This window comes from Tauraco erythrolophus, chromosome 15 (genome assembly GCF_009769465.1).
Source record: "Tauraco erythrolophus isolate bTauEry1 chromosome 15, bTauEry1.pri, whole genome shotgun sequence".
Taxonomy (NCBI): Eukaryota; Metazoa; Chordata; class Aves; order Musophagiformes; family Musophagidae; genus Tauraco; species Tauraco erythrolophus.
The window spans coordinates 1641492-1668527 of NC_141479.1; the positions used below are offsets into that span (position 1 = coordinate 1641492).

General features: G+C 58.6%; 5 protein-coding genes and 2 non-coding genes across 13 annotated transcripts in view; 3 read left to right on the plus strand and 4 right to left on the minus strand.

Moving 5' to 3' along the window:
• The window catches only part of ATP6V0D1 (ATPase H+ transporting V0 subunit d1), a 35904-nt gene extending 34262 nt beyond the window's left edge, over positions 1–1642 (minus strand). Inside the window, exon 1 of the mRNA XM_086620873.1 lies at positions 1487–1642. Coding sequence (XP_086476999.1) covers positions 1487–1616 — 130 coding nt within the window. The 5' untranslated portion in view covers positions 1617–1642. The remainder of the gene's footprint in view (positions 1–1486) is intronic.
• Positions 1643–2591: 949 nt separating this feature from the next.
• On the minus strand, positions 2592–4384 carry AGRP (agouti related neuropeptide). Its single transcript, XM_086621112.1, has 3 exons — positions 4210–4384; positions 3427–3521; positions 2592–2783 (listed from the first exon to the last, which is right to left on the minus strand). Exons 1-3 carry the CDS (start codon positions 4382–4384, stop codon positions 2592–2594), a joined length of 462 nt encoding a protein of 153 aa, XP_086477238.1.
• A 4981-nt stretch (positions 4385–9365) lies between these two features.
• Positions 9366–13181, plus strand: LOC104382324 (SNF-related serine/threonine-protein kinase). Its single transcript, XM_086621056.1, has 5 exons — positions 9366–9954; positions 11412–11553; positions 11722–11934; positions 12052–12189; positions 12317–13181. The coding sequence occupies exons 1-5, from the start codon at positions 9366–9368 to the stop codon at positions 13179–13181; spliced, it is 1947 nt and encodes a 648-aa protein (XP_086477182.1).
• Positions 13182–14825: 1644 nt separating this feature from the next.
• Positions 14826–14898, minus strand: TRNAK-UUU (transfer RNA lysine (anticodon UUU)). Its single transcript has one exon. It is a non-coding gene; the product is annotated as a tRNA-Lys (tRNA).
• A 490-nt stretch (positions 14899–15388) lies between these two features.
• TRNAH-GUG (transfer RNA histidin (anticodon GUG)) lies at positions 15389–15460 on the plus strand. The gene has a single exon. It is a non-coding gene; the product is annotated as a tRNA-His (tRNA).
• Positions 15461–17019: 1559 nt separating this feature from the next.
• Positions 17020–20659, plus strand: SETD6 (SET domain containing 6, protein lysine methyltransferase). 2 transcript variants are annotated; one of them, XM_086621129.1, is made up of 9 exons: positions 17020–17046; positions 17155–17253; positions 17295–17484; positions 18095–18236; positions 18519–18713; positions 18880–19003; positions 19264–19444; positions 19677–19819; positions 20348–20659. In XM_086621129.1, the coding sequence occupies exons 1-9, from the start codon at positions 17020–17022 to the stop codon at positions 20657–20659; spliced, it is 1413 nt and encodes a 470-aa protein (XP_086477255.1). The 2 variants fall into 2 exon arrangements, with proteins under 2 accessions (XP_086477255.1, XP_086477256.1); XM_086621130.1 differs by having other exon boundaries at positions 17340–17484.
• Positions 20660–23650: 2991 nt separating this feature from the next.
• The window catches only part of CNOT1 (CCR4-NOT transcription complex subunit 1), a 59336-nt gene continuing 55950 nt past the window's right edge, over positions 23651–27036 (minus strand). For all 6 annotated transcript variants that reach the window (XM_086621208.1, XM_086621207.1, XM_086621210.1 and 3 more), the window contains exons 45-49: positions 26681–26830; positions 25416–25596; positions 24361–24493; positions 24120–24254; positions 23651–23979 (exon numbers count right to left, since the gene is read on the minus strand). In XM_086621208.1, coding sequence (XP_086477334.1) covers positions 23901–23979; positions 24120–24254; positions 24361–24493; positions 25416–25596; positions 26681–26830 — 678 coding nt within the window. In that variant the 3' untranslated portion in view covers positions 23651–23900. The remainder of the gene's footprint in view (positions 23980–24119; positions 24255–24360; positions 24494–25415; positions 25597–26680; positions 26831–27036) is intronic.

Genomic DNA, 27036 nt, shown 5'->3' on the forward strand with positions numbered 1-27036 from the left:
CAACAGGACAGTAACGATACCAAGACAAACACATGAGAACTCCAAACTGACTCATTCCAAATGCAGAAAACACGGCTCCAAGGGAGAGCTAAGGTTACACAACTCGGTTCAGAAGGGAAGGAAGGGAGGAAAAAGAGAAGCTATAAATGCAGAAAGACTCCAAAGAGGAAGTTATCTGCAGGGAAGGTGATAAAGGGATAGTTTAGGGCACGCTGAGACTTCTGACGAGCAAGAGGGCAGGAATACCTCCCACCACCCTCTCTCAGGCCCATAGCAAGAACGACAGAGACTGCTGCAAGCAAAGAGCTGCAAAAAAGTCTGGCTGAAAAGGAGCTTCTAAGTAAAAATATCCTGGGTATTTTTAATGTAGAGACTGAGACACATCACCACACTCTGTTGTTTAACATTTGCGTGAGCAGCTCCAGGTAACTCGCACACAGGGTTCAGCTGGCCAAGGATCCCTCAGATAGTCAATATTGATTTCAATCACTCAGCAATGATCGTCGAGAGAAAGCCGATGCTTAACTAGAATTTTTGGAAGAAAGAACAATTTAATAATTATAGTCCCATTGACCAAAACAATCAATATTTCTGGATATGTATGTTTCCAGCCTGTTTCAATAGAAATCTGGTTTTGATCTTTGTGATTTGTGAGGCAGGTTCTGGACACCAGTGAGTGAAAACTGTTAAGCAGGTCGCTGATACAGTGGAACAGTTTAGCACTGAGTAATTAAGACGATAAGCTGACCGCAGGTAACAAGTATCACAGAGCAAAACCCTCACAGCTCTCTGGGTTTGTACGCACTGATCTAGAGAAGAGACAATGGCTGAAAGTCAGAACTAGCCTCAAAAGCTTACAGGCAAAGGGTGATTCATCAGTGAACTTACTTAGATCTGCACCAGAATTTTTCCACTGGCAATCTTTCAGTAACAGCAGGTACTTTCCTAGATGACCCCATCTCCTCAAAAACCGATCGTGGTATCAGGGATTAAGTCAAATTCCTCCAGTGATCTTACTTCTGGCCTTAAAGAGGTTCCCTGCGCCGCCTGCCATTTAGGAAGCGAAAGCACCACACCAGTCTCACCAGCAAAGCCTGACAAACCCGCCAGGCTCCTGACAACCCCAGGACACGCACCGCGGCTACGCAGCCGCCTCAAGAAAGCACTGGGAGCTCGAGCTTCCTTAAATCCTACCGGCTGTTGCAATCACACGGCCGGGCTGACCGGGAAACTGAGTCAGCTGAGCTCAGAGCGAGCAGCCGCGGGGGGGTAAAGACCAAGGGGTGAAAAGGGGACAGCGCCTCCAAAACGCCAATGTCGGCTCTTTTCCCCACCGCCGCGCAGCCCCTCGCCTGTCCCCGGCCCTCCACCCTCACACCAGCCGGGCTTTCTCCTCAGCCCACCGGCTGGGCCTTCCCCTCAGTCGGGTTTTGGGGGGGGGGGGGGGGGGGGGGGGAGGGTGTCTCAGAGCCGCGCCGCCACTCACCCTCCAGGCTCTCACACTGCACCAGGTTCACGTAGTCACCTTGCCGGAGCACCCCCGCCTTAAAACCGCGCACCAACCCTTCCAGGTAACCGTTATCCACGTTAAAATACAGCTCCGGGAAAGACGACATGGCGCCGAGCGACGGAGACGGGCGAACTACTGCCCTCCCCGCCCCGCCGGCGCCCCACGTGACCCGGCGCCGGCGCGCTCACGTGATGCTGCGTGCAGACGTCTCCCCGCCTCCTTCCCGGCAGGCAGTGCGAGGGCGGGAAGCGCCTCTGAGGAGATGGAGGAGGCGAGCGGGATGGCGGCGGGGACGGCGGTGCCGGGACCACGCAGGGGGAGCAGCGGCCGCGATTGCGGCCGCTGCTCCCCCTGCGTGGTCCCGGCACCGCCGTCCCCGCGGCTCCCGGCTTCCCCAGTGCCGCATTTTTCACTCAGAGGGTGGTGAGGCACTGGCACAGGTTGCCCAGAGAAGCTGTGGCTGCCCCATCCCTGGAAGTGTTCAAGGCCAGGTTGGATGAGGCTTTGGGCAACCTGGTGTAGTGGAGGGTGTCCCTGCCCATGGCAAGGGGGTAGAAACTAGATGATCTTTGAGGTCCCTTCCGACCCAAACCATTCCATGATTCTACGGGATATGGGTTAGTCCTGGACTGCGCTGGCTGTGTCCATACTGCGGTTACCCCCTTGGACAGTGATTCCTTGGAGCTGACAGCACCCTGGGCCGCCATGAGCGATACTGTCACAAGAAGGACACAAGTAAGGCTCCCAGCACAGCTAAAATGTTGCCTCCTGAGGCACCCCTCCTGCTGAGAGACCGCTCATCTAGCCAGGAAGGGACCTGTAGGAGCTGCTCTGGGAAAAAAAAAAATCCTCATTTTGTTTGACATGGAGGTGCCCTGGACTCTTGGCTGTGTGGACACGGTGCCCACCTGGGTGTAGGTTACCAGCACCTCGCTGCTGCCCCTCTCCCCTGAGATCCCAAGCGGACACATTGAACCATCCCCACTCAGCAATGGCTTTTGCTAACGGCTGGTTTATTAGAGCTGCAAGAGGAGGCAGCGGCACGCGTGGGCAAGGAGCAGGCAGCCCTGTGGCACAGGCGCTAGTTCTTGCCGCAGGGGAAGCTGGTGCCAATTTTCCTGCAGTAGCAAAAAGCGTTGAAGAAGCGGCAGTAGCAGGTGGCGCAGGGGTCGCAGCAGGGGACCTGATGCCCAAGGCAGGACTCCAGGAGACGGACGCAGCGGCGGGGGGAGCGCTCTTCTCGGCCCGCAGCTTGCAGTTCTGTGGACGGTGCCTGCCAGACAGAGGAGGAGGAGGAGGAAGATGAGAAGGGTCGGTGCTGGACCCCCCAGGCCAGCAATAAAGAACTGTGTGGAAGAGAGCCAAGGGTGGCTGCTGAAACCTGTCACTGTCAACAGTGGGGAGCTGTGTCATACTCAGCTCCAGGCGTTGTCTGTTGGAAGTCACCGCTGAGCCCCGTGGGCTCTTGATGGGCATCGCTGCCTCTTCCACCATGTCTCAAGGCCTTTATGCACACATTTCTTTTGAAGCACAGCCCCAACTTTAGCGAAGGGTGCCATGCCTTCTGCCCAAATGGAGGCACAGGGGTCTCAGCCAGGCAAGACGCAGCACTGCCTGGCAAGCTTCTGCTCTGCAGAGGCTTCCTCAGCTGCCTTGAGGTTAATTGTTTGACTGGACACAGGAGTGCAGGCTTGGGCCACCCTCCTTTAAGTGCCAGACCCCCTTGCAGCTCTGGGCAACTTGTCCCAGCCCTGGCTGCTGCCCAGTAAGCATGAGCGGATGCTCCCTTCCCAGGCAGCACCACATGGGATGTTTGCCCCAAACCACCCCTGGCCCTGGGGGCACGGAGAAGGCTGCTGTGGCCAGAGGCCACCCCGCTCTTTGGGGTGCCTGTACAAAAGCTCCGGGAGTGTTACCTGTGGTTCCAACACGCTGCCTCTCTGCACAAGGTCACCATCGGCTTCTTGCACCTCCAGAGCCATCTGCTCGAACCCCAGCCTGGGGAGAGCTCCTGTGAGATACAGAGAGGCTGCTGGGGGGTCAGCTCTGATTCTGCTCCCCATGGTGGTGTGTCCCCCCCAAAAAAAAGCCTCCTGTTCCCCATGGCTGCCAGGGCAGCAGGAGGAGACGGCTGCTCTCACAGTGGTGGGAGAAGATGATGCGAGGGCTGGAGCACCTCTGCTATGGAGACAGGCTGAGAGAGTTGGGGCTGTTCAGCCTGGAGAAGAGAAGGCTCTGGGGAGACCTTCCAGCAGCCTGCAGGTACCTACAGGGGCTGCAAGAAAGCTGGAGAGGGGCTTTGGACAAGGGAGTGTAGTGACAGGACACGGGGCAATGGCTTTAAACTGAAAGAGGGGAGATTTCCATGAGATCTAAGGAAGAAATTCTTCCCTCTGAGGGTGGTGGGCACTGGAACAGGTTGCCTAGAGAAGCTGCGGATGCCTCATCCCTGGAAGTGTTCATCCTAGGTTGGATGAGGCTTTGAGCAACCTGGTATAGTGGAAGGTGTGATCTTTGAGGTCCCTTCCAACCAAAACCATTCCATGATTCTATGATTCTATGAGAAGCTGCGCTGCTTTGAGGGGATCCCCTGCATCTGACCCCAGGTGCAGGGTCCCCACTTTTATTTTGGAGGCCACGGGCATGCCAGCGAGCAGCTGGTGGGGGGCAGCGGGAGGATGGGGGACCGCAGGACTCACCCGCCGGCTCTCCAGACGCCTCCTTGGCTTTCCGCAGCAGGCTGGAGTAGCGGGCTCTGTCCACCCCCTCCAGCCCACCGCTCACCTTCTGCAGGTGGCCGCGGCTGAGGTCGGCGGTGAGGATGGCCTGGATGCCCTGCAGCAGCCCACAGCACAGCAGCAGCACGTTCAGCATGGTCCTGGGGGACAACCTGTGCAGAGGGGTCCCAGCCAGCGTCAGCCCACCCGCTGGCAGCCTGGTCTGGCCCCCGCCTCCACCCTGCCAGCAGTGCCACATCGGCGAGGGACAGTCTGCCAGCACAGCCACCGTGCCAGGCTGTTTGCTCTCTTGGACTCAAGAGCTTTTCTCGGGCTGCCACACACTTGAGAGCTTCACATGGACCCTCCAGAGCTAACGCACGTGCTGTGGTGCTGTGGGGCACCCCACATGCGGGCATGTTCATGATCTCACCACGGAGGGGGCTTAGCAGCAGAGGATGGACTGAGGCTTGACCTTTTTTCCAGCGGTTCGGGATCTCCCCATCCCAAGCACAGCCTTTGGCCGCCGCCAGACCGTCACAGTGCCACGCATTCACCGCCGGCACGTGTGCAGGCTGCGGCCAGAACATCTGGCACTGCTCCTGCCAGGCTCCGTGCTCGCTGGTTTTAAAGACCAGAAGCTGCTTGAGTGTGTGACAGGACCTTGCAGACCACGGCCAGCACTGGGATCTCACGAGGTCGCCAAGCACCATTGCAGAGGCAGCCCACCAGCAGCTTCATCCCGTGCCTTTTTCCACGGCAGTGCCAAGGGCAGCACGACTCCTGGCCCAGCACCTCCCTGCTTCTTGCCCAGCTCCTCTGTAACGCCTCCGTCGCCCAGCCTGCTTTCTCCTCCTGCTCTCCAGCCCTTGTGCCATGTTTCCACACCCAGCCTTACAGACAGCTTCACAACGCCGCGGGCGGAAGCCCAGGGAATGGGCAGGAGCAACATTACGTGGTTGAAACATGAGAGACCTCCTGCATGTTGCAGCTGGGGCCAAGCTGAGGGCCAAGACGAGGGCCAAGACCTTCGCAGGCGGCTCCAGCCGCTCCGTGCCACACAGTTACCTGAAAAACCCACTGACACTCAGCCAGGCGGCTTCTGTGTGGGAAGCGTTGGGATACAAAGCCCTCCGGCCTGGGACAGACACCATCATCAGGAGATGTCCTCCGACTTGGCCCAGCCCAGGGTTTTCACCTACCCTCGGTGCAGGGCTTGCTCCCCGCTCCCTGCTCGTGAGGAGGATCCAACAGAAGGGAGGAAGGTGAAGGTGAAGCCATAATGCTGGGAAGAGGGTGAGGCTGGGCTGGGGTGGCTCATTGGGGAGGAGGACCATGCTGGGCACAGCTGGGGGAAGGACTGGGTGAGCTGAGCTGGGGGAGAGCAGATGCTGCAGGGTCAGGCTGTGGGGTTTAGGGACCAGAAAGCCGTAAAAAGCAGGAGAATTTCTAGGGAGCCAAGGAAAAGAGGCCGGGAGGGGGACCCCCAGTCGCTGCCAGTGAAACCCAGCGCCTGCTGCTTCAGCAGCCTTGGGGCTCCGGCAGCCCAGAGCTGTTCCAGCCACTCCTCACCTCCCCGTTCCCGCAAAACCATCCAGCTCTTTGCTGGGAGAAACCATGGAGCCATAGGGAGCCCCACGGCCGTAAGCATCGCGCCCCAAACACCCCCAAGCCCCTTCCCGCTGTAAGCACTGACCTCTCTGAGCGGAGAGGGGGCTTGCCGCTCGCTGCTCCACCGAGCTTGCTGGGAGCGCCGCTGCTGCTCTCCGCCTCGATGTCCTCCTCCCCACAGCCTTACTGGGATTTATATTGGCTTTTTATTAATTAAGTGCTGCAGCCACATGACTCTGCTAACGACCAGGTAGGTGGGCTTCTCCGGAAACTGGGCTTTGTCTGGGCAGAGAGGCAGTAGGAGGGAGGGAAGGAGGACTCCTGCTCTGCGCCCTGCACGGCTGCAGGGAGGAACAGGTGCCCACTGGCCCCAAACTCCCAAATTTCTTGGGTGCGATCCCCACCGCTCTTCCAGGCCGCTTCCCTTTCCAGCCGTGCCTGAGTGATGCCAGGGCTGGAGCCTGAGGACTCGTCCTAGAGAAACACCAGGGCTGCAGGCTCTTCTCCCAAGGCGCACTGAGCTCTCTGCCAGTTTTCAAAGGGAAGGTTGCCCACCCATAGCTCCTGGCTGGCATCCAGCCATAGCCCAGAGAAGTCCTCCACTCCTGACCACTCGCCATTTGCAGGTTCTCCAGTTTCCCACCTGCGTTCACGGCATCTCTCATTTTATCCTTTGGAAAACCTGCAGCTCCCCAGAGCCGGGAGCTCTCAGAGGAGCTCCCTTGTGCGTTCCGGGCTTGACTCTGCCAGGGGAAGGAAGGAACTGGCGGCACCCTTCTCCCCAGCCCTGCTGCTGGCTTTCACAGCCATCACACACGGCTCCTTGAGCTTCTTGGTGCCAAGCCCTTTGAGGGGCACTCCAAAACCCAAAGGGAGCTGCAGCCAGCCCCACGCAGCACCAGCCCCGCACTCACGGCACTGGGCACTGATGGAGGCGGCATCTCTGCCAGCCTCTCACCAGCCAGGGCTGCAGGAGACGTGCATTCCAGCTGCAGCATCCCATCCCAGTGCACCACGTGCCTGTTCCTGCTGTTTCAACAGAGGGCTTCAAAGCAGCGTTGGCACGTGTACAACAGGCGGCCCTGCAGCACCCAGCACCCATCGGGAGAAGGACCCGACCCCAGCACGCCCGGGACTTTCTCTACTGGAGAGCAGCCAGGGATGGAGGGGCAGCCAAAAGAGGCTGTGGTGGGAGATGCTGCCCACAGGGCCTCCACAGTGCCCTCCTGTACTGGCAGCAGCAGATCCGAGAGCTGTTATGCCAGAAATCCCGGTGCCAGAAGCCAGAAAGAAATCACTTTTCCACCCGAACCCCCAGATGCACACATGGGGCGGCTGGTTACCCAGGCACCCAGCGGCCCCAGGGCTGCCACCTCTTCTGCCTCCCTGCCAGCATCTTCCTCCAGCTGCCCGCAGCCTGCCTACCCTAGGGCAGCAGCTCGGCTGGGCTCCTTTCCGAAACGCCCGTGTCCTTGGGCGGCTGCAGCCCTGCAGGGAAACGGGGGGATAAGACACAAGGGAAACCTTCCGCACTCAGCCAGGACCCCCCTGCACAGCACCCAGCTGCCTCCTGCACCCCACGTGCCTGGATGGTGACTCCTCCTGGGTCAGAGGTGGGTCTGGCAGCCCCCCTGTTCCCGTTCCCAGTCCCATTCCCATTCCCATTCCCGAAGCCTGAGCGGGTGCTCAGTGCCCCATCCAGCCCCATTCCTGTGGCAGAAACCACTGGGCAGCTTGATCCTCCCGACTCCTCTCCATGCCCAGCCCCAGGGGGATCGGGCCCGCGATCCGTGCTGCCCTGGCTGACGCCAGCCCCCGAAGCGGGGCTCCCGGCCCGGCTCATTAGGGCCTGTTTGGAGCCTTCGGATCCGCAGGCGGAGGATTTCTGGGAAGGCATTAGCGGTAACGAGGGAGGCCACGGTGAGAGCTTTTTAATCCGCCGGAGCCACGTCTGCCTCGTGCGCATCCCCGTGGCCAGTAACGAGCTAAATGAGGCGGCCGGCCGCTCGCCGGGCCGCTTCCAGGAAAACAGGGCTCACGGCGGGGGGGACTGGGCACCAGGGCTGAGCCTCCAGCTCCACGCTCCTGGCCCCGAGGGAGGGTGGGAGTGGGCGATGGAGCGGGTTGGCAGAGATGCCCGTCAGCGGGTGGGAGTGGGCGATGGAGCGGGTCAGCAGAGATGCCCGTCAGTGGGTGCCCTGGGCAGGAGGGCAGCGGGGTGGGAGCCTGTCCCACGGCTGGACCGTCGGATGCCATGAGGGATGCCAAGGGGGATGCCAAGGGGGCCGGGGGCTCTTCCTGGCAGCGGCCCACCAGGCAGGCGGCTCGATTAGCTCGTTACCGGCCCTCGTTACCGCTCACGCCCACCGAGTCCCCTCTGCCCCAAACGGGCACTAACGAGCCGGCCTCGGGGCCTCCGCCCCGGGAGGTGCGATGAGCATCGCCCCGGCCTCAGCCCCGGCGGACGGGGCCCTTTAAGGCGCGAGCCCGGAGCCGCCCTGACGTCAGCGGGGCGGGCGCAACCGGGCAGCCGCAGCCCCGGCGGCCGCAGCCCCGCCGTCCCGGTGAGAGCGGCTCCGCCGGGGCGCACCCCGGGGGCAGCGGGGCCTGGGGGGTGCCCGGGGGGCTGGGGGTGGGGTATGGGAGTGCCCAGGGGGCTGGGGTGGTGGGGACTGGAGGTGGGACGTGGGAGCGACCAGGGTGCTGGGGAGTGGGGGTGAGGGTATTGGGGTACCCAGGGTGCTGGAGACCTGGAAGTTGGTGATATGGGGGTGCCGAGGGTGCTGGGGAGCTGGAAGTGGGGTATGGGGGTGACCAGGGTGCTGGGGACCTGGAGGTGGGGTATAGGGTGACCAACGTGCTGGAGACTGGGAGGAAGGGGTATGGGGGTGACCAGGGTGCTGGGGAGTCGAGGTGAGGGTATCGGGGTACCCAGAGTGCTGGGGTCATGGGGACCTGGAGGTGGGGTATGGGGGAGCCCAGGGTGATGGGGATTGGAGGTAGGGATAATGAGGTGCCTAAGATGCTGGGGAGTGGAGGGTACTGGGATACTTGGGGTGCTGGAGACCTGGAGGCAGAGATATTGGGGTACCCAAGGTGGTGGGGTCTGGAGATAGGGTATGGGGGTGCCCAGGATGATGAGGGACTGGAGGTGGGTGTATTGGGGTGCCCAGGGTGCTGCGGTGCTGGACACCTGGAGGTGGGGGTATCAGGATGCCTTGGGGTACTGGAGAGTGGAGATGGGGTATGGAAGTGCCCAGGGTGCTGGGGAGTGGAGGTGAAGGTATCGGGGTACCCAGGATGCTGGAGACCCAGAGGTTGGCGATATGGGGTGCCCAAGGTGCTGGGGTCTGGAGGTGGAGTGTTGGGGGTGCCCAGGGGGCTGGGGACTCTGATGTCCTGGGGATTCCAGTTCCCAGGGTGCTGGGGGGCCTGGTATTTGGGGGTGCCCCATCCCCTACCCCACATCGCTCAGCAGCTCCCCCTCCAACAGTGCCTGATGCCCGTCCCTGCCTGACGCCGCCAGCATGGCCGGGGCGCAGGGCTGCGGCGAGGGGAAGATCGCGGGGCTGTACGACCTGGAGCGCACGCTGGGCAAGGGCCACTTTGCGGTGGTGAAGCTGGCAAGGCATGTCTTCACCGGGCAGCGGGTGGCCGTCAAGGTGATCGACAAGAGCAAGCTGGCGGGGGAGGCGGCGGGGCAGCTCCTGCAGGAGGTGCGCTGCATGAAGCTGGTCCAGCACCCCAACGTGGTGCGCCTCTACGAGGTCATCGACACCCACGCCAAGCTCTACCTCATCCTGGAGCTGGGCGACGGCGGGGACATGTTCGACCACATCATGCGGCACGAGGGCGGGTTGGCCGAGCCGCGGGCCAAGCACTACTTCGCCCAGATCGTCCACGCCATCTCCTACTGCCACAAGCTGCACGTGGTGCACCGTGACCTCAAGCCCGAGAACGTGGTCTTCTTCCAGGAGCAGGGGCTGGTCAAGCTCACCGACTTTGGCTTCAGCAACCGCTTCCAACCTGGCAAGATGCTCACCACCAGCTGCGGCTCGCTGGCCTACTCAGCGCCTGAGATCCTGCTTGGGGATGAGTACGATGCCCCGGCTGTTGGTAAGGGTGGTGGGGGGCAGCAGCAGCTGGTGTTCGCCCTGGGGAGGTGTCTCCAGCATGTCCCCTGCCCCTGGAATGTGGTCCTGCTGGCCGAGTACCACCTCACTTTTGGCCCCTTCTGCTGGGAGCACCCATGGCCTGGTGCCACTGCTGTCCCCGCAGGGAGGAATCCTGTCCCTTGGGTGCTCGGCTGCCCAGCCCTGCCCTGGCACAGGGTGGTTCTCCCTGTGGAGACCATCCCTGCACCCGCCGAGATCCTGCGGATGGATTCATGCCAGAGAGGGGAAAAAGCCTGGGCGGGCTGTGAGCCTGGCGTGGCATCCGCCGGGGCTCGGGAGGAGCGGCGTGAGGTCGCAGCCACCGGCAAGCCGGCGCTAGTGGTTATTTGGGGGGGTGATGCCGGAAGGAAACCTGCTCGGGATGCTGGCGTTTGGGCGGAGGAGCTCCGAAAGTGTCTTTTGTGCCGTCCCCGCCCTGGAAACCGCTTCCTCTCTGTGGCTCCCAGCACCCTTCCTGCCCTGGCCAGGGTGTTGGGGGGCCGGGGAGCTGGGCGGGGGGGAACCCAGAGGCTCTGCTGGGACAGAGGGGATGTGGGAGGGAAGTGGGACCCGAGCCAGTTCCGCTGGAATTTGGGGCAGCAGGATTTAGCAAAACAAAACCACGAGCCCTTAAAGGAAAAAGCCCAGCGTCGGCTCAGGGAAAGGCAGCTCCGGAGTTGGAAACAGGGATGGCTTGTGGAGACGATGGAAAAACAAGCTGGTGGCTCTGCAAAGGGAAATGAAGGGAGAAAACCGGCAGAGATGGGAAATTTTCAAATGCAGGCACTTGACTTAAGAACTGAAGGTATTAACGGAGAGCCCTGGGGCGTGCTCAGCATCCAAAAAAAGCGCTTTTGCGGAGCGGTTCCGTGCTCCAGGAGGAGCAGGTGGAGGTGCCGCTGTCCCTGTCCCTGTCCCCAGGGCAGGGCAGGGCTGCCATCCTGCTCCGGCTGGTGCCCACGCAGCTGTGGGCTGGTGGGGAGCCCGGATTGGTGCTGCGTGCCCCATCCTGTCACCGTGGTGTCCCCTCTGGCACAGGCCAGTGCTGGGATGTGGGTGGTGGGGTCTGGTTGGGAACTGGGAAGCTGAGTAATAACATGAAACGGTGCCGTGAGTGGGTGACCAGTGGGGACAGAGCTTGGGCCTGGCCTCTGCGTCCCCTCCTGGGGAAGGAGATGACACCTCAACTGCTTTGGTGAAGCCCCTCGAGACCTGCTTGGATGTGGGGATGGGGAAGGTCCTTCTCCACCTTGGTGGGGCTGTGGTCCCCCCATCCGTGGGGCAGGAGCAAGGAGCATCCCAGTGAGCACTGGTCTCTGATGGATCAGCACTGGGGGCTGGTGGGGAGGCCCCCTCTGGGGTCAGGGCTCTGTCCTGGGCCATGGTGGGCACAACCTGAACTGCTGCTGCTTCTTGCAGACATCTGGAGCCTGGGGGTCATCCTCTACATGCTGGTTTGTGGCCACCCGCCCTTCCAGGAGGCCAACGACAGCGAGACCCTCACCATGATCATGGACTGCCGCTACACCGTCCCCCCGCACGTCTCGGCACAGTGCGCTGAGTAAGCACCTCTGCCCACCCCACCATTCCCCCGCACCCTGACTTGCTGCCCCCAGGGGTGGGTGCTCCATTCCCAGGGGGATCCCCGGGAGCTGAGGTGGGAAAGTGGGGTAGAGTTTGGGGCTCGCGTGCCGCTCCAGGAGCGCGGCGTCACCCCTTGCCCCATCAGTCTCATCTCCAGGATGCTGCAGCGGGACCCAAAGCAGCGAGCGTCCCTGGAGCAGATCGAGGGCCACGCGTGGCTGCAGGGGGTGGACCCGTCCCCCGCCAGCCGCTGCCTGCTGCCCCTCACCTCCCACAAGCGCGTGTCCCAGGAGGAGCACGAAATCATCCTCCAGGCCATGACGTGCGGCAACATCGCCGATCGGGACACCATCCAGGAGTGAGTGACGGGGCGGGATGCGGAGGTGGGAGCCCTCGGGAAGGGCTCTGGGGTGGAGGGGGGGTCTCTCCAAGCACATCCCTCATGTGCTGACGTGGGTCCCTCGGTCGCACGCAGGGCGTTGGAGGCCGACCGCTACAACCACATCACGGCCACGTATTTCCTGCTGGCGGAGAGGATGCTGCGGGAGAAGCAGGAGAAGCAGGGCCACCGCCTCAGCCTCGTCTACAACCTGGCCAAGGAGGTGCAGAGCAGGTGAGCCCCTCTGCTGCCCCCATCCCACGTTCCCCCCACACCAACCCGGGTGCCCCATCCCCTTCCTAACTGCAGCCCTCACGATGCCCGGCGGAGTACTGACACCTCCATCCCTCCCCTTTCCCAGGACCAACTTATCGGACACGTTCAGCCCCGTGGGCAGTGCCGGTGGCCTCTTGCCCTTCACAGAGGTGCCAGGCGGCCTCACCACGGGCCCCCGGCTGATCCCCCTGCCCACTGGAGGGGACATCAGCGGCCGGCAGCCCCCCCGGACCCTGCTGAAGGTCCCCGCCGTTGACACTGCCATCACCAAGAGCACCCCAGCCCTGCAGCAGATCTGCGAGGAGGAAGAGGAGGAGGACGACGAAGAGGAGGGGAGGCCCAGCACCATGGAGAGAAAGAGCAGCTCACTGAACCAGGAGCAGATGCGAGCCTTCCTGCGTGCCTGCCGCCCACCCGGCCGTGGGGAGGTGTGGGGGCTCGGGGCCGAGCTGGGGGGTTGGGGTGGGTGCCCGGGGGCAGCCCGGGCTGGGAAGGGAGCCAGTGGGGGCCGGGGTGCCCCGGGAACACGGGGGAACGGAGCCGAGTGCCCTAGGAGGGAGGAGGACGGGGAGCTCGGGGGCTCCTCAGCAGAGCCCTCTGGGGAAAGGGGAGCCACCCCGTCACCCCAGAGCGGCTCTGCTGGGGTGCCCCAGGCCCGGGGGGCAGAGACGACCCCCACCACCCTCCCGGGCCCTGCGGGCAAGTCCCCAGGCCCCGGGTCACCCGCCAGCCCGGCCCGGCAGTCGGTGGAGAGCTCGGGCCCAGGGGGCACCGAGGGGGGCGCGGAGAGCGTGATCAAGCTGGACCCGGGCAAGAGCAAGGGCGGCAGCCTGCGGGACAGGCTCCTGCAGTTCCCGCTCTGCGAGAAAGCCCTGGCCTTCAAAATCCGGCCGGGCTCCAAGGAGAGCCTCCTCTCCCTGGGGCAGTTCAACTGCTGCCATGTCATTTAGGTGCCCTGGGATGAGGGTCTGGCCCTGCTGCGGGGGCCGAGAGGGTGCCCGCTCTCATCCCGACCTGTGATCCCACCTGTGCCCCATGGAGCAGTGGCCGTGGGGCCGGCGGGGACCACAGTGCCCCCACTTTGTCACCTGTGGTGGCCACCCCGCTTGCACCCACCCACCTGCTGCGACAGACCCCCCCTCCCCAGGACAGGGCTGCTGGGGGGGTGACACGGACTGGGGTCCGTCCCCACACTGGCCGGCCCATCCCCAAACCCCCAGGGCAGCTCCACCACCGGTGCTGGACGGGCCGTAACACCCTTTTTTTTAACAACTAGAAATAATTTTTTTAAATAGTCTATTTTAATGTAATTAAATAGAGATTGCTATATCCCCCCCACCCCTCCCTGCCACGGCGGTGCCCCCCCAGCCCCACAGCGCCCAGGGCCAGGCCCTCCTGCCCGCGGTGGCCGTGGGGTGACCGCTTGCCTGCCCGCAGCCCCCCCGCCGTCCCCCGTGGCCGGGGCCAGGCGCAGCGTTGCCCGCGGCTGTGCGTGACCCGGGGCCGTCCCCTGGGCCCCCCCCACAAATAAGCTCCCTATTTATTATCCCTTTGTTTTCTTGCTGGCAAGAAATGAATGACGACTGCCGGAGGCGCGGGCCGGAGCTCGGCCCGAGCGGCGCGGCGCGCGTGCGGAAAGGATCGGAGCCGCTGGGAAGCAAAGTCCATCGGGTCAATAAAACAAGCTCGGGGGTCGATGGGGGGTGCTGCGTCTCGTTGCAAAAGCACCGCCGTCCTCCGGCCCCGCGAAGGCCAGTTTTGGAATTCCCTGGCCGGCGTGTCCAGCTGCCGGGGTGTCCCTGGGGAAGGGGAAAGCAGCCACGGACGCAGCCCCTTCTGGAGGAGGGAGGTTCGGGGGAACGTGGTGTGACTGCAGCTGTCATAGAATCATAGAATCATGGAATGGTTCCAGTTGGAACGGACCTCAAAGATCATCTAGTTCCAACCCCCCTGCCATGGGCAGGGACACCTTCCGCTGCTCCAGGTTGCCCAAAGCCTCATCCAGACTGGCCTTGAACTCTTCCAGGGATGGGGCAGGCACAGCTTCTCTGGGCAACCTCTGTCCCTCAAGGCAAAGCGAAGCTTCGGCCTGCACCTAGATGGGGCCCAAAATGGAGCTCAGAGGGGAATAAGGACAGGGATGGGGAACATCCAAAGGTGGAAGGAGGTCCTGGGGCACCCCAAAAGTAGGGCACACCTCCAGTGAGGCTCGAGGTTCAACCACACTCAGCCCCAGGGGTGCCCCCAGTAGCTCTCCACCCCCTAACACTGGGGCGGAGGCACCAGGAGACCCCTGAGCCTCCAGTTCTCCAGCCCTGGCTTCCTTTCCTCCAGCTCTGCTGCATCTCTTCTTCCATCCATCTGATTTCTCCCTCCTTTTGAATGTCCTCCCCTTGCCTGTCTCCATCGTCCGACATGGGATCCCTTTCTCTGGGATACTTGGTGGCCGGGCAAAGAGAGCGGTGCCCTGTGGGTGTCAGATGGGACGGAGCCAGCCTTGGAAAGCTCCATGGGGAGGTGGTGGTGGGAAAAGAAGCAGGGAAAGGGGACCCTGCGGAGCCTCCAGCCCAAGGGCTCCTAAAGGATAAAGCCTTCGCCTGAACAGGGGCTTGAACCCTGGACCCTCAGATTAAAAGTCTGATGCTCTCCCAGCTGAGCTATCCAGGCTCCTGTTTGGGGTTTTGGGGGACATTCAGGACAAGCAGGAAGGACCCCACTTCGCTGCATCAACACGGGGACTCGCTTTGACCTCCTGCAGCCCCGCGCTGCCCCAGCGAGGCCACCGCAGCCGAGGGCATCCTTCCACGAGGACGAGCACCACCAGGACCCCAACCCTGCCCTGGCACCTTCCTGGGGCGAGGATGGGGGTCACTGGGGGGGAGGTGACGCAGAAACACCAGGTTCATCCTCCTGGGGCAGCCAAAAGCCGGAGTGAGGCGGCAGAGGAGGAGGAGACTCCGCTGCAGCCTGGGAAAATAATAACCCGGCAGGGATGCGCCTCGGGAAAGCGCCAGTGCCGTAGGGACGCGGCGGCGGGTGGGCGAGCCGGGGGGGGCTGTAGGGGCGGCTGTCAAACCTCCGCTGCCCCCCAGCGCTCCCGGGGGAGGTGGGGGTCCGGCCGCGGGAGAGGAGCGGCAGCGCGGGGCCCGGCTGGGCGGCTGTGATCGTATAGTGGTCAGTACTCTGCGTTGTGGCCGCAGCAACCTCGGTTCGAATCCGAGTCACAGCAGCGCTTTTGCCACAGCCCGGAGCTGGGAAAGGCCGGGATGGAGCTGGGAGGAGGTGGGTTTGCAGAGATGCTGTGACCGAGGAGGGGGGATCCTGAAGGCCACCCGTCCTTTTCTCTTGCCTTTCGTCCCAGTTCTGCAGGAAGGGGTCCCTCTGCTCCACAGGGAACCCACCACACCAGCCTGGCCCCGCTCAGAAGAGGCTGGAAGAGAATGGATGGAGAGCAGCCCTGCGAAGAAGGACTTGGGGTGTTGGCTGAGGAGAAGCTCAACATGAGCCGGCACCGTGCACTGGCAGCCCAGAAAGCCAACCGTGCCCTGGGCTGCACCCAGAGCAGCGTGGGCAGCAGGTCAGGGAGGGGATTCTGCCCCTCTAATCTGCTCTCGTGAGACCCCCCTGCAGTGCTGCGTTCAGCTTTGGGGTCCCCAACATCAGAAGGACACGGAGCTGCTGGAGTGGGTCCAGAGGAGACCATGAAGATGACCCAAGGGCTGGAGCACCTCTGCTGTGGAGACAGGCTGAGAGAGCTAGGGCTGTTCAGCCTAGAGAAGAGAAGGCTCCTGGGAGACCTTCCAGCACCTTCCAGTGCCTAAAGGGGCTACAAGAAAGCTGGAGAGGAGCTTTGGACAAGGGTGTGGAGTGACAGGACAAGGGGCAATGGCTTTGAACTGAAAGACGGGAGATTTCCATTAGATAGAAGGAAGAAATTTTTTGCGATGAGGGTGGCGAGGCACTGGAACAGGTTGCCCAGAGAAGCTGTGGCTGCCCCATCCCTGGAAGTGTTCAAGGCCAGGTTGGATGAGGCTTTGAGCAACCTGGGGTTGGAACTAGATGATCTTTGAGATCCCTTCCAACCCAAACCATTCTGATTCCATAAAGCCAACCCCAAAGGCTCGTGTGGTGGGAGAGAGGCTCAGGGACAGCCTGGTCCCACACAGCCTCGTGGGGCCTCTTCAAACACCTCATGGGCGCTAATTGGCTTCATCAAGCGCGGGCAGTGCGGGCATCTGCCCTCCATTCTGCCGGGACTGGGGACCGCACTAACTGGGAGGACAGAGACAACCCCGTGCCGCGGGGGAGCCTCCGACGGAAGATCGGAGCTTCGCACGGTCGGTCGGTGGGTGGGTGAGGGGATGTTGATTAAGGCCGTGAGCTTAATTATCGCGATTAATTAAAGCCCACTGCTTTTAACCCACGTCCGGTGGTGCGACCCCACCGGTGCTGCCAGGCACAGCCCCACGGCAGCCACGGGGGCACCGCAGCCCCCTGAGCCGCACCGGGACCGGAGCAGGAGGGAAAAGCCCCGGACGGCTCCGTGAGGCCCCCCAGAGCGCACAGACACGCTCGGTGCTCCCTGGATCCCACCGAGAGCCCCCCGAATCCCTGGGAAGGGCCCTGCGAGCCCCCAGACCCCGCCGGGAGGCGGCTGCAGCGCGGCCGCGCTTTTCTGTCCCTCCGCGGCCGCCGTCCGCGCGGCGGGCGGGAGGGGGCGGAGCCTCGCGCCTGCCCGGAAGGGCCCGCCGGGGACCACGTGGCGGGCGGCCACGTGTTCGCAGCGCCATGGCGTCGGCGCCCAAGCGGCCCAAGGTACGGGGCGGGGGGGCCGGGGGGCTCCGGGCCGGGCTGGCCGCGCCCTGGCGGGGGCTGACGGGTTCCCGGGGGTGCCCGCGCTCCCCGCCGCGTTTCCGTCCGCAGGCGGCCGCCGGCAGCAGCGCCCGGGGGAAGGGCAGCGCCGACCCGCTCGGCCGCTTCCTGGCGTGGTGCCGGCGCGCCGGGGTGGAGCTCAGCCCCAAGGTGAGCGGCGCGGGCCGGGATCCCCCCCCCCCACCCCCCAGTCCCGCCGGTCCCGCCCCGCGGTCAGCGCTCACCTCCGCCCCCAGGTCCGCCTGAGCCGGGAGGGCGCGGTGGCGGGGTACGGGCTGCTGGCGGCCGAGGAGCTGGAGGTGGGGGAGGTGCTGTTCACCGTGCCGCGCTCGGCGCTGCTGTCCCAGCACACCAGCGCCATCCAGGCGCTCCTGCGGGAAGGTGAGCGCGGGCCGGGGGCAGCGGCATCCTCCTGGGCTCCGAAGGGGCGGCTGCGCCCGCCTCGGCGACCTACCAGTTTGCCCCGTTCTGGTTTCAAAGGAATAAAGTGGGTCTGGGGTAAAGCCTTGGGAATGTTCCCGCTTGGGGCAGGATGCTGGAGCAGGGAGGTGCAGGGCTGTGGAGGAAAGGGGGTGTCTGGGCACCGCCTCCTTTCCCGAGGGAGCCTGGAGCCACGCTGGGCAGTGAAAAACTGGAGCAGCGCTGGTCTTCCAGTGGCAGATTACCCCGATGGAGGCGCGTTCCTTGAGGAACTGCCAGGAAAAAACACGGATCCTTTCCTGAAGGCACCCCGAACCACGGGAGGGTGGGGGGTGCAAGGAAGCAGCTCACCTGCAGCTCCAGAGCAGCAGCTTCTGGTTCCGCATCAGCTCAGGGCAAACCCCAGTCTGGAGAGACCATTGGGAGGAAATGCTGGACGCCCCAGCCCAGGCTGGAGACAGGCCATGAGGCTGGTGGTATCAGGCGTTGGTTCTTGGAAGACTTGTTTTCCAAGGAAAAGACTAAAACCTCAAATCAACTGACTTTTTCTCCATTGTCTCCGGTTCCTTAGCCCAGGAGTCCCTGCAGAGCCAGTCGGGTTGGGTGCCGCTCCTGCTGGCCCTGCTACACGAGTACACAGCCAGCAACTCCCACTGGCAGCCTTACTTCTCCCTCTGGGAGGACTTCAGGAGCCTGGATCACCCCATGTTCTGGTAAGGTGAAACCCCGTGGGGCTGTCGGGGTGGCCCAGTTTGACAGCTGACCAGGAGCTGGGATCAGATGTGGTCCTCCTGCACAACTCCATCCCTCTGTTCCAGCCCTGTACTGTCACTGGCAGTACAACCCCCCACCTGGGGTTGGAGCAAGCAACAAGCATAACCAGAAAACGGGAATCCAGAAAGCCCCAGGAAGCTGAGATTTTGAAGGAGAAAGGAGTTTATAGACCTTTCTCCCTGGGGCAGATGGAGATAAACCCGCTGGTTTTCTTGCCACAGGCCCCAAGAGGAGCGAAGCAGGCTCCTGCAGGGCACAGGCATCCCAGAAGCAGTGGACAAAGACCTGGCTAACATCCATGTGGAGTACAGCTCCATCATCCTGCCTTTCATGGAGTCCCACCCCAGCATCTTTGACCCCAAACGGCACACGCTGGAGTTGTACAAGCAGCTGGTGGCATTTGTCATGGCCTACAGGTGAGACACGAGGGCTTTGCTCCGATGAGGAGTAGGATCACAGGAAAGAAAGATCACAAGGCTGTGACTTGGAAAGTGCCAGTTGCACAAGAACGTAAATACAAGGTGAAGCTTGCCCTGTGCTGCAAGGGGGACAACTGGCTTGTCTTCTTCTCCCTCCTCTTAGCTTTCAGGAGCCTTTGGAGGAGGAAGATGAAGATGAGAAGGGGCCCAATCCTCCGATGATGGTACCCGTAGCAGATATTTTGAATCACGTGGCCAACCACAACGCCAACCTGGAATACTCCCCCGTGAGTGCAAAGCCGCTCCGCCAGGCATCATGGTGGGCCGGTTCTTCTTCGCTGTGAGGCCTTTGGCAGCGGTGGCACTGCCCCCCTGCCAGGGCAGCAAGCGAGCCTGGCCCAGATCTCGATGTTGAGCAAAATAGCTCCACATCCTGCTGGGCTTTAGCTCGGGAGAGCTCAGGGTCACCTGAGCCTCTTTGGAACACCTTGTTTCTGGGAGCGGTAGGATCACTGCAGCTCAGAGGCCCCTCTCTCCCTGCCTGCAGCAATGCTTACGGATGGTTACGACACAGCCCGTTGGCAAAGGCCAAGAGATCTTCAACACCTACGGGCAGATGGCCAACTGGCAGCTCCTACACATGTACGGCTTCGCGGAGCCGTACCCCGGCAACACCAACGACACGGCCGACATCCAGATGGTGACACTGCGCAAGGCAGCGCTGCAGCGTGAGTGGCACCCGCGGCCACTGGGGCCAAGGGTGGGGGCAGGGATCTCTGAAATAGCCATGTAGTGAGACTGGGATCCGAGTTTGGCGTAAAAAAACAAGCCCGTTCCGCAGCGTTTCAGGTGCTGGGGCTTCGCCTCACGTCTCCGCCTCCCGTTTCCCCTTCTCCATTCGCCACCAGCCCCTCTGCTGCAGCCGGAGCTGGGTTTGCAGCTCTGCTGTCTTCAAGACAGGTGCCCAAAGCGAAGCCCAGCAGCAGCTGGTGTCAGAGCAGTGGGACTTCTTGTGCCAGCTGGAGATGGTGGGGGAGGAAGGTGCCTTTGTGCTTGGCTGGGATGAGGTGCTGACGGAGGAAGAGCTGTCCACAACCCTGAAGGTAAGCACTGACAAGCGGTGGAAGAGCTACACGAGAAGGAGCACGGACTAAGCGTGCTGCAGCTGTGCAGGCCAGCGTGCACAATGGTTCCGTGAGGGGGGACAAGCACGTAATGCCACCTTGGTTCTAGCAGTCCTGCGTGAAAAGTGGTAGGGGGTGCAGGTGCCCATCTCCCCAGGCTTCAGGTACTGTTACTGTCCACTTCCTCTCCTGAACAAACCACCCACCTGTACTTAAACTGGTCTTGAATGGCTCTGTGCTGTTCTAGCTTTGCACCTTTGTAGGTGGCAGCTGAGATGTCCTTCAAGACTGTTCCCAACACCCAGGTTTGCCATTTGAATGTTCTTCTTGCCCACAAGTTACTTGGGAGAGAGTAAAACTGGCCCAGACACCCAAACCACCTGCTTTAGTGCAGCTGAGGAATAATTCACCTGCTCTGGGTGTCCCCAGGACACATGTCCCTTCCCTAGAGGAGGAAGCCCGATGAACTCACACCCTGTGACTTGTCTCTTGGCCTGGTCATTACAGGTGCTGTGCATGTCAGAAGAAGAATTCAAGGAGTACAAGGAACAAGATGGTTGGGAAGACGACAGTGAGGAAGAGGAAACCTCTACCCTTTCTAACGAGGCTCTCTCCAGACTTAAAACCCCTTGCAAGGAGCTCCTTTACGACAGCGTGCTGCTGACCCTGCAGTCCTACAGGTCAGACTTGAAAGCGGAGCAGGACTTGCTAAACAACAAGGAGGCTTATGAGAAACTGAGTCGAAGGGAGCAGCAAGCTTTGCACGTGCGCTACGGACAGAAGAGGATCTTGCACCAGCTGTTGGAGCTGGTACAGTAGAGACCTCACTGCCTCTGGAAACAAACCACCTGGAACAGTGCTCAGGAAGGGAAGGTCCACCTGGGGCTGTCTCCTCCACAGCAGCGAGAACAGATGGCAAGACTAAATATGGGTCCACTTGTCCCTCAAATGGCATGTGGCTTTTTTTAGCTACCTCTACATAAACAAACAAACAAACAAAAGTCTTCTGCAGCCCAGAAGTGGGTTTGGGTGGCCTTCTCTTACAACTACCACCACCTTCTAGAGGATGTAAAGACACCCACATCTCCTAATGGCTGCTCTAGGAAGACAGATGTGCTCTGTCAGAACAACAAGTGGGTTCCCTCATTTAGCATCAGAAATTTAAGGCAAGAACTGCTCCGTGTCCAGATGAAGTGGGCCAAAATCCAGCTGGTAGCTCCTGCCTTACAGAGGTTCAGAGCAAGTGTGTGGCAGGTGGTGATGCTGACAAACTAGTCACTTACATTTTGTTAATACTGAGCATTTTGAAGAGTTGGACAAGCCCATCCGTCTGGTTTTCATGTAGGCTCAGGATAGCGGGATATTTCCTTGTACTTCTACAAAAGGCATTTCTGTACGGGCTCGAGCCTACACCCATGGAGGGGCACCGTGCCAGTTCTGCAGCTGCCATGCACTCAGCATGACACAAACCCTCCAGGGGATCTTCCCTGAACTTGGGCATTGCTCTGCATCACCTTTAGCTACACTAATGTTTTCCCTCTGCAGTTTTTGCATGCCAAAACACTGGAGGTTTGCAGGACAAGCTAGTATTTAATAAAGACTGCATTTCTTACCCAGCCAACGCTGTCTGCTTCAGCAGGGTGCACAGCCCCACCTAAAAGACGTGGTGGTGAGGGAGATCTTTGCTGCTGCAAACAAGAAACCCCACGTACTCCTGTAAATAAAGGTCAGCTACGACCCTAACATCACTGCTGGGGGGGGGCCCAGAGCAGTTTAACGTTACTTGGATACTTTTCTGCCCTTTTACAGTGGTGTAATGCTGTAGGTGAGCCCACTGCACCACCTTGGCTCTTCTCTTCCCACAGCAGACTAGATTTCAAACTGGGCACACAGTGGATCGAAAGGTTAGTCTCGACTTCTTAACCATGAAGTGCATTACAGCCACAGGCTCTGCTGGCAATCCCTGGGGAGCTGACACAGCGCTGTTGGCTTCGACAGTACCAGCTGCAGGTTTCTAACCTGCTAAGGGAGGTTATCAAGTGCAGTGGCCTCCATCCTACCAGCCCAATTTGTGCTACTGGGATCTTGTCCGAGTCCTGTCCACTTTCCACCCACTCCTTTTACCAGCCTAAGAGTTCTTAAAGCCTAAGGGGAACCAGCCACGTACAGCAGCGTTAGTACAGAACCAGAGAGGCCTTTGAAGTCATTAGGACAAGGCAAGAAGCTCTGCACATGGTTTGCTAGAGTTAACTGGGAGAAAAAAAAAAAAAAACATGGCATCTGGACTAGATAAACTGGTTGCTGATAACTCCGTATCCTAACTCAACACAGAAGAAAGAGTAAACTGGAGTTGCAACACTAGAACCAAAAAAAAAAAAATCCAACTCCAAAAGGCAGGATTTCAGCACAACTGCTGACCTGCCACACAAATGTGAGGGAGTTGTAGGATGTGCCAAGAAACTACACCTTTACACACAGGCAACTGAAAAAGCTGCCTAGAAACGGGTCACAGGATTCCCCTTGAGCTGCGCTCCACTGGCACCCCTGGCTCAGCGGGCCCCTGGATCTGGCTTTTGCTCTGGGCACCAAAAGCCCAGCCAGGTACCCTTAACCTGAGCAGGAGACCCTGACCTCTCCACCCATACAACAGCAGTCAACTAGTTGTAACACACTAGTAAGGTTATCCAGAAAAGCAAGCAGTGAAGCTCCTGCTGTGTGGCCCCTCCGCTGCGGTCTCCTTTCCAGCAACGCTCCGTCGGAGACAAATCCTGCTCACAAACTTGCAACTACGATATTTCCATCTCCACACAGCTGTCCCCTTTCCTTTTGTGTTTCAAAGCAAGGCCCGTGACAATTCTCCCCTCCGACCTCAAGCCAGAATCTCAGTGACTCTCAACAGGCAGTGGCCAAAACACACTGGAAAACTGCAGGTTTTGGATGAGTGGAACAGACCTGGAAAGACGCCAACTGGGCAGGTAGGATGGAACTGGAGAGAATAAGCACAGGGGCACGTGCTGCATGTCATGACTTTAATGTGTAACTACAGTATGCATACATACAAGAAGTGGGAGAACTAAAGCCCAAGAACTAGAAAGGCTACAAAATACAACACGTGGACCAATACTTTACAAAACATTCAAAATCCTTACAAAATGGGCTGTATTGGTCCTTTGGGTTTTTGTTTTTTTTTTTTTTTTTTTCTTTTGTGTTTTTTTTTCTCTCTTTTCTTTTTTTTTTTTTTTTTACAAACTTATACTGTGTGGTCACAGGGTGGGAGGTGGGAAAAGGTCTAGATTAACACCCCCCCAGCCCCTTCCAAAATTTACAAGTGTCAGAAAAAAAAAAAAGCTATAGGCCTGGTCTCTGGTTTCTTTACTAAAAACGGCTGGCCCTCTCCCAGAGGGCCTGAGGTGTGTCTTCTCCAACAGAAAGGAGGCATTCTCTGCCTGCCACTCCACTTGCTGTCTGTCAGCATTTGATGAGGGTGGGGAGAAAGCAATGCTGAACCTTAACCCCTCCCTCACCCCTCCCCTACTCCGTAGTATTCCCATATTCCAAACACATCCCTCTTTTTTTTTTTGTAAAACTACTTAGTGATTTCAAGGTCCCCCATCCACATAAAGAAAAATAAGTTACATAATATTATAACTGGCTTTTCAATATTCTTTGGGAGTCTGGGAATGTCAGGACAAGGAGGTCTGCCCCAGACAAGTGCTTGGCATCAGCAGCTGCCCCTTTATTACAAGCTGGACAGGCACCAGTTACGCACCTGCCTTTTACACAATTTGCACAAACCCAAAAGTCCAGACAAACGTTTCTGTTCCTTGTATTTACACTAGGTTCAAAATGATATTCACAGCATCTTCTGAATTTTGGCCAAAAGTCAAAAAATTTGTTTCAAACTTTGGAACGCGCCCACATAGACTTTCACCCAGGGTCTGGTGCGTCTACCCAATCGAGGGGGCTGGGAAGGTCAGGAGAAGCCTTACAGAGTCTTCTGGCAGTCGATGGGACGGGGACTTCCAGGCTGGCAACGCTCACGACACACGATGCGGCTCATCTAACTGGCACCAGTCCCTTCCATGACTTGCTGGGCCTGTTTCTGCCCCATGCAGCACTGTGCAACTGACTGGAACAACCTGAACACAGGAGCACAGCGGTGTTAAGGTGTGTTTACGGCAGCAAAAGGTGCTTCCACTACGAAGCACCGAAAGCTCGAGGTGCAACTCAGCTTCAGAGACATCGTTTTTTGTGATTTTTGTGTTCAAGTTATACTCACTTCTCGATTTCTGGAGCGCAGTGAACAAACTCATGGTTCCAGAATTTAAATGCTGGATTTTTTATCAGCTCAATGAAAGTAATAAGGAGACCCCAGGGATGAGGCCTATTTACAATCAGTCGTTCCAAGAGAACCCTGAAAGCCAAAAAAAGTAAAACCAGTTAGAGCTCAAAGATCCGAAATACACAAGGAAGGAGAGGGAAAAGCTGAACGTTGGCAAGTTAAACACCTTCCCTCTCACCTAGTGATCTGCTCCTGGATGGCCTCGGTGTTGGCCTCTGCAAACAGGTACAGCATGGTGCAGCTGAAGTAGTGGGTGTGACTGTTGGGATATCGCAGCTGGTTGGCAATTGCGTTCAAGAAAAGGTACCGGCCTGCACGAGAGGAACAGTGAGTATGTATGGCTTCCCTTACACACACAGAGGAATAAAGCAGCAGCTAGTACAGCTTAGGATTAAGGTTTGTGAGCCTGCCTTACGAAGGAACAAGAAACAAACTCCCTCTGCTCTGCTCTCCTGAGACCCCCCTGCAGTGCTGCGTTCAGCTCTGGGGCATCAGAAGGACACGGAGCTGTTGGAGCGGGTCCAGAGGAGGCCACAGAGATGATCCAAGGGCTGGAGCACCTCTGCTATGGAGACAGGCTGAGAGAGTTGGGGCTGTTCAGCCTGGAGAAGAGAAGGCTCCGGGGAGACCTTCCAGCAGCCTCCCAGTACCTAAAGGGGCTACAAGAAAGCTGGAGAGGGGCTTTGGACAAGGACAGGTAGTGACAGGACACGGGGCAATGGCTTTAAACTGACAGAGGGGAGATTTCCATGAGATAGAAGGAAGAAATTCTTCCCTCTGAGGGTGGTGGGCACTGGCACAGGTTGCCCAGAGAAGCTGTGGCTGCCCCACCCCTGGAAGTGTTCAAGGCCAGGCTGGATGAGGCTTTGGGCAACCCGGTCTAGTGGAGGGTGTCCCTGCCCATGGAAGGGGTCTGGAACTAGATGATCTTTGAGATCCCTTCCAAACCAAAACATTCCATGATTCTAATATATGAAAAAGCCTTGTTGACTCAAGCTGATGGCACAGTAAGAATTCAATTCCTCCTCATTAAACTTATTTCTCATTCCCTTGAATACTTTGAACATTCGGTTTTAATATTGCCCCTGTATTCCGAGTTCAACATTGTAACGTGGCGTTACTTACTGTGAATTCACTAGCAGCTACATGAAATGATCTGTATTTCTCGTAGCTCAAACAGACAATCTGCTGTTAAATTTGACATCACAGGAACTAGAACTGTTTCCAGCTCACCTTCAGTGTCCAGGTCAACTGCCAAATTCTGGAAGATGTCCATGTGAGCTGAGTGGGTAATGGTGCTCATGGAGGGTGTGCTGCCTTTGTTGTGAATGTGCGCAATAGCTTGAGTACCTACGTAGAGCACCAGTGCATTAATCAGCTGGATGTTGTAGCGGTTGCCAGGTTCATTTGATACCTAATAGCAAAGAAATGAAGAGCATTAACATTCTATATTCCTTCAGCAGTGGAAAGTACAGCATGTACAACAACAGCAGCGTCCAACTATCTTCTTGATTATACAGAAGATAACACACTCAGACATCCACAAATTCAATTTGGCATTTACCCTTTTGTAATATAGCAGTTATATATGTGCATTCAAAAGCATCAGCAAAGCATCGACAAACTCAGACAATTTTTGTACTCCCTACCTAAAAGAAAAAAAATACATCAGGCAAATGCAATCCCAAATCCACCAGCAGTGCCAGAGGCTGGCTGAAACGCACACCACCTGTGCGAGTGCTTCAGTCTCAGCAACATTCTGAGAAGGTCCAACTTCAGGCCCGAAGTCTGTTGCAAGCCAAATCCAGCCATGTGTGACATGCATGCAGTTGGCTAACAACTCTGAACTGGGCTTTAGCTAATTTGCCTTTCCCTCCCCCTAAAGCATTAGCACGCAGATCCATAGATTTCAACAATGAATCCACTCGGGGACAAAATTTAATCACATTCTCAAAAAAAAACCCCCATAATCAGGTTCAATAAAACCCACTGAATGACAGACAGTGCCTGGATAACCAGTGCTGGAGTCGTGTGACGGAAGCCACAAGACTCTTCGTCACCCAAAGGAGGAGGACAAGAAAAGCAAGCTTGACGCAGTCGGCTCTGACTACGTCCTTCAGCACTACAGACATGCAAGCAGAAGATCAAAGCTTCAGATAACTGTACATTTTCACTTCCAGGAGCATTTGGCAGCTCAAGCAGATAAAACCAACCGCTTTTAAATTAGGCCATTTTAGGGTTGTTAAAGTCAACATTCCTCTTTCCTTAAAATTCCTACTTAGCTACTGAAACTACTTAACACAGACTTAACCATGTTGCTAGCGAGTGGTAGAGGAAATATTTGGAGAAGTGTGCATTTTCAGAGGCTTTTCTACTGCCTGGAACACATGCTTGCTACGCTCCAACAGAATTCCCACAAGAAAGGAGGGTGACTCAGCCAACGAGACTGTTTGTCCCACGCTATTTAAATTCAGCATCCTCGGAAACCAGCCACTCACTTGTAGGTTGCTGCGCAAGTCAGACAAAAAGGTGACCGGAGAACGGGTTTTGAGATAGGAATCCAAGTCTTTCTTGAACTGAGGTGGCATCACTCCAGTAAAATTGGTGAGTATTCGCGGAGCAATGTTAATCTCACTTAACATGTCCACCTGTTGAGAGAAATCCCAGTCAGCTAAACCATAAGCAATCTTTAAAGGAACAAATGGCAGAAGCAGATCTCTACGGGCTATTACATCAATTATTGCTGTTGATAGCTTTTTCCTACCAGGAATGAAAAGGAAACACTAGGCTTTCACAGATTTCAGAAGAAACTCAGTCTCTAATGTGCAAACATATTACACAACGGTCTCAAAGA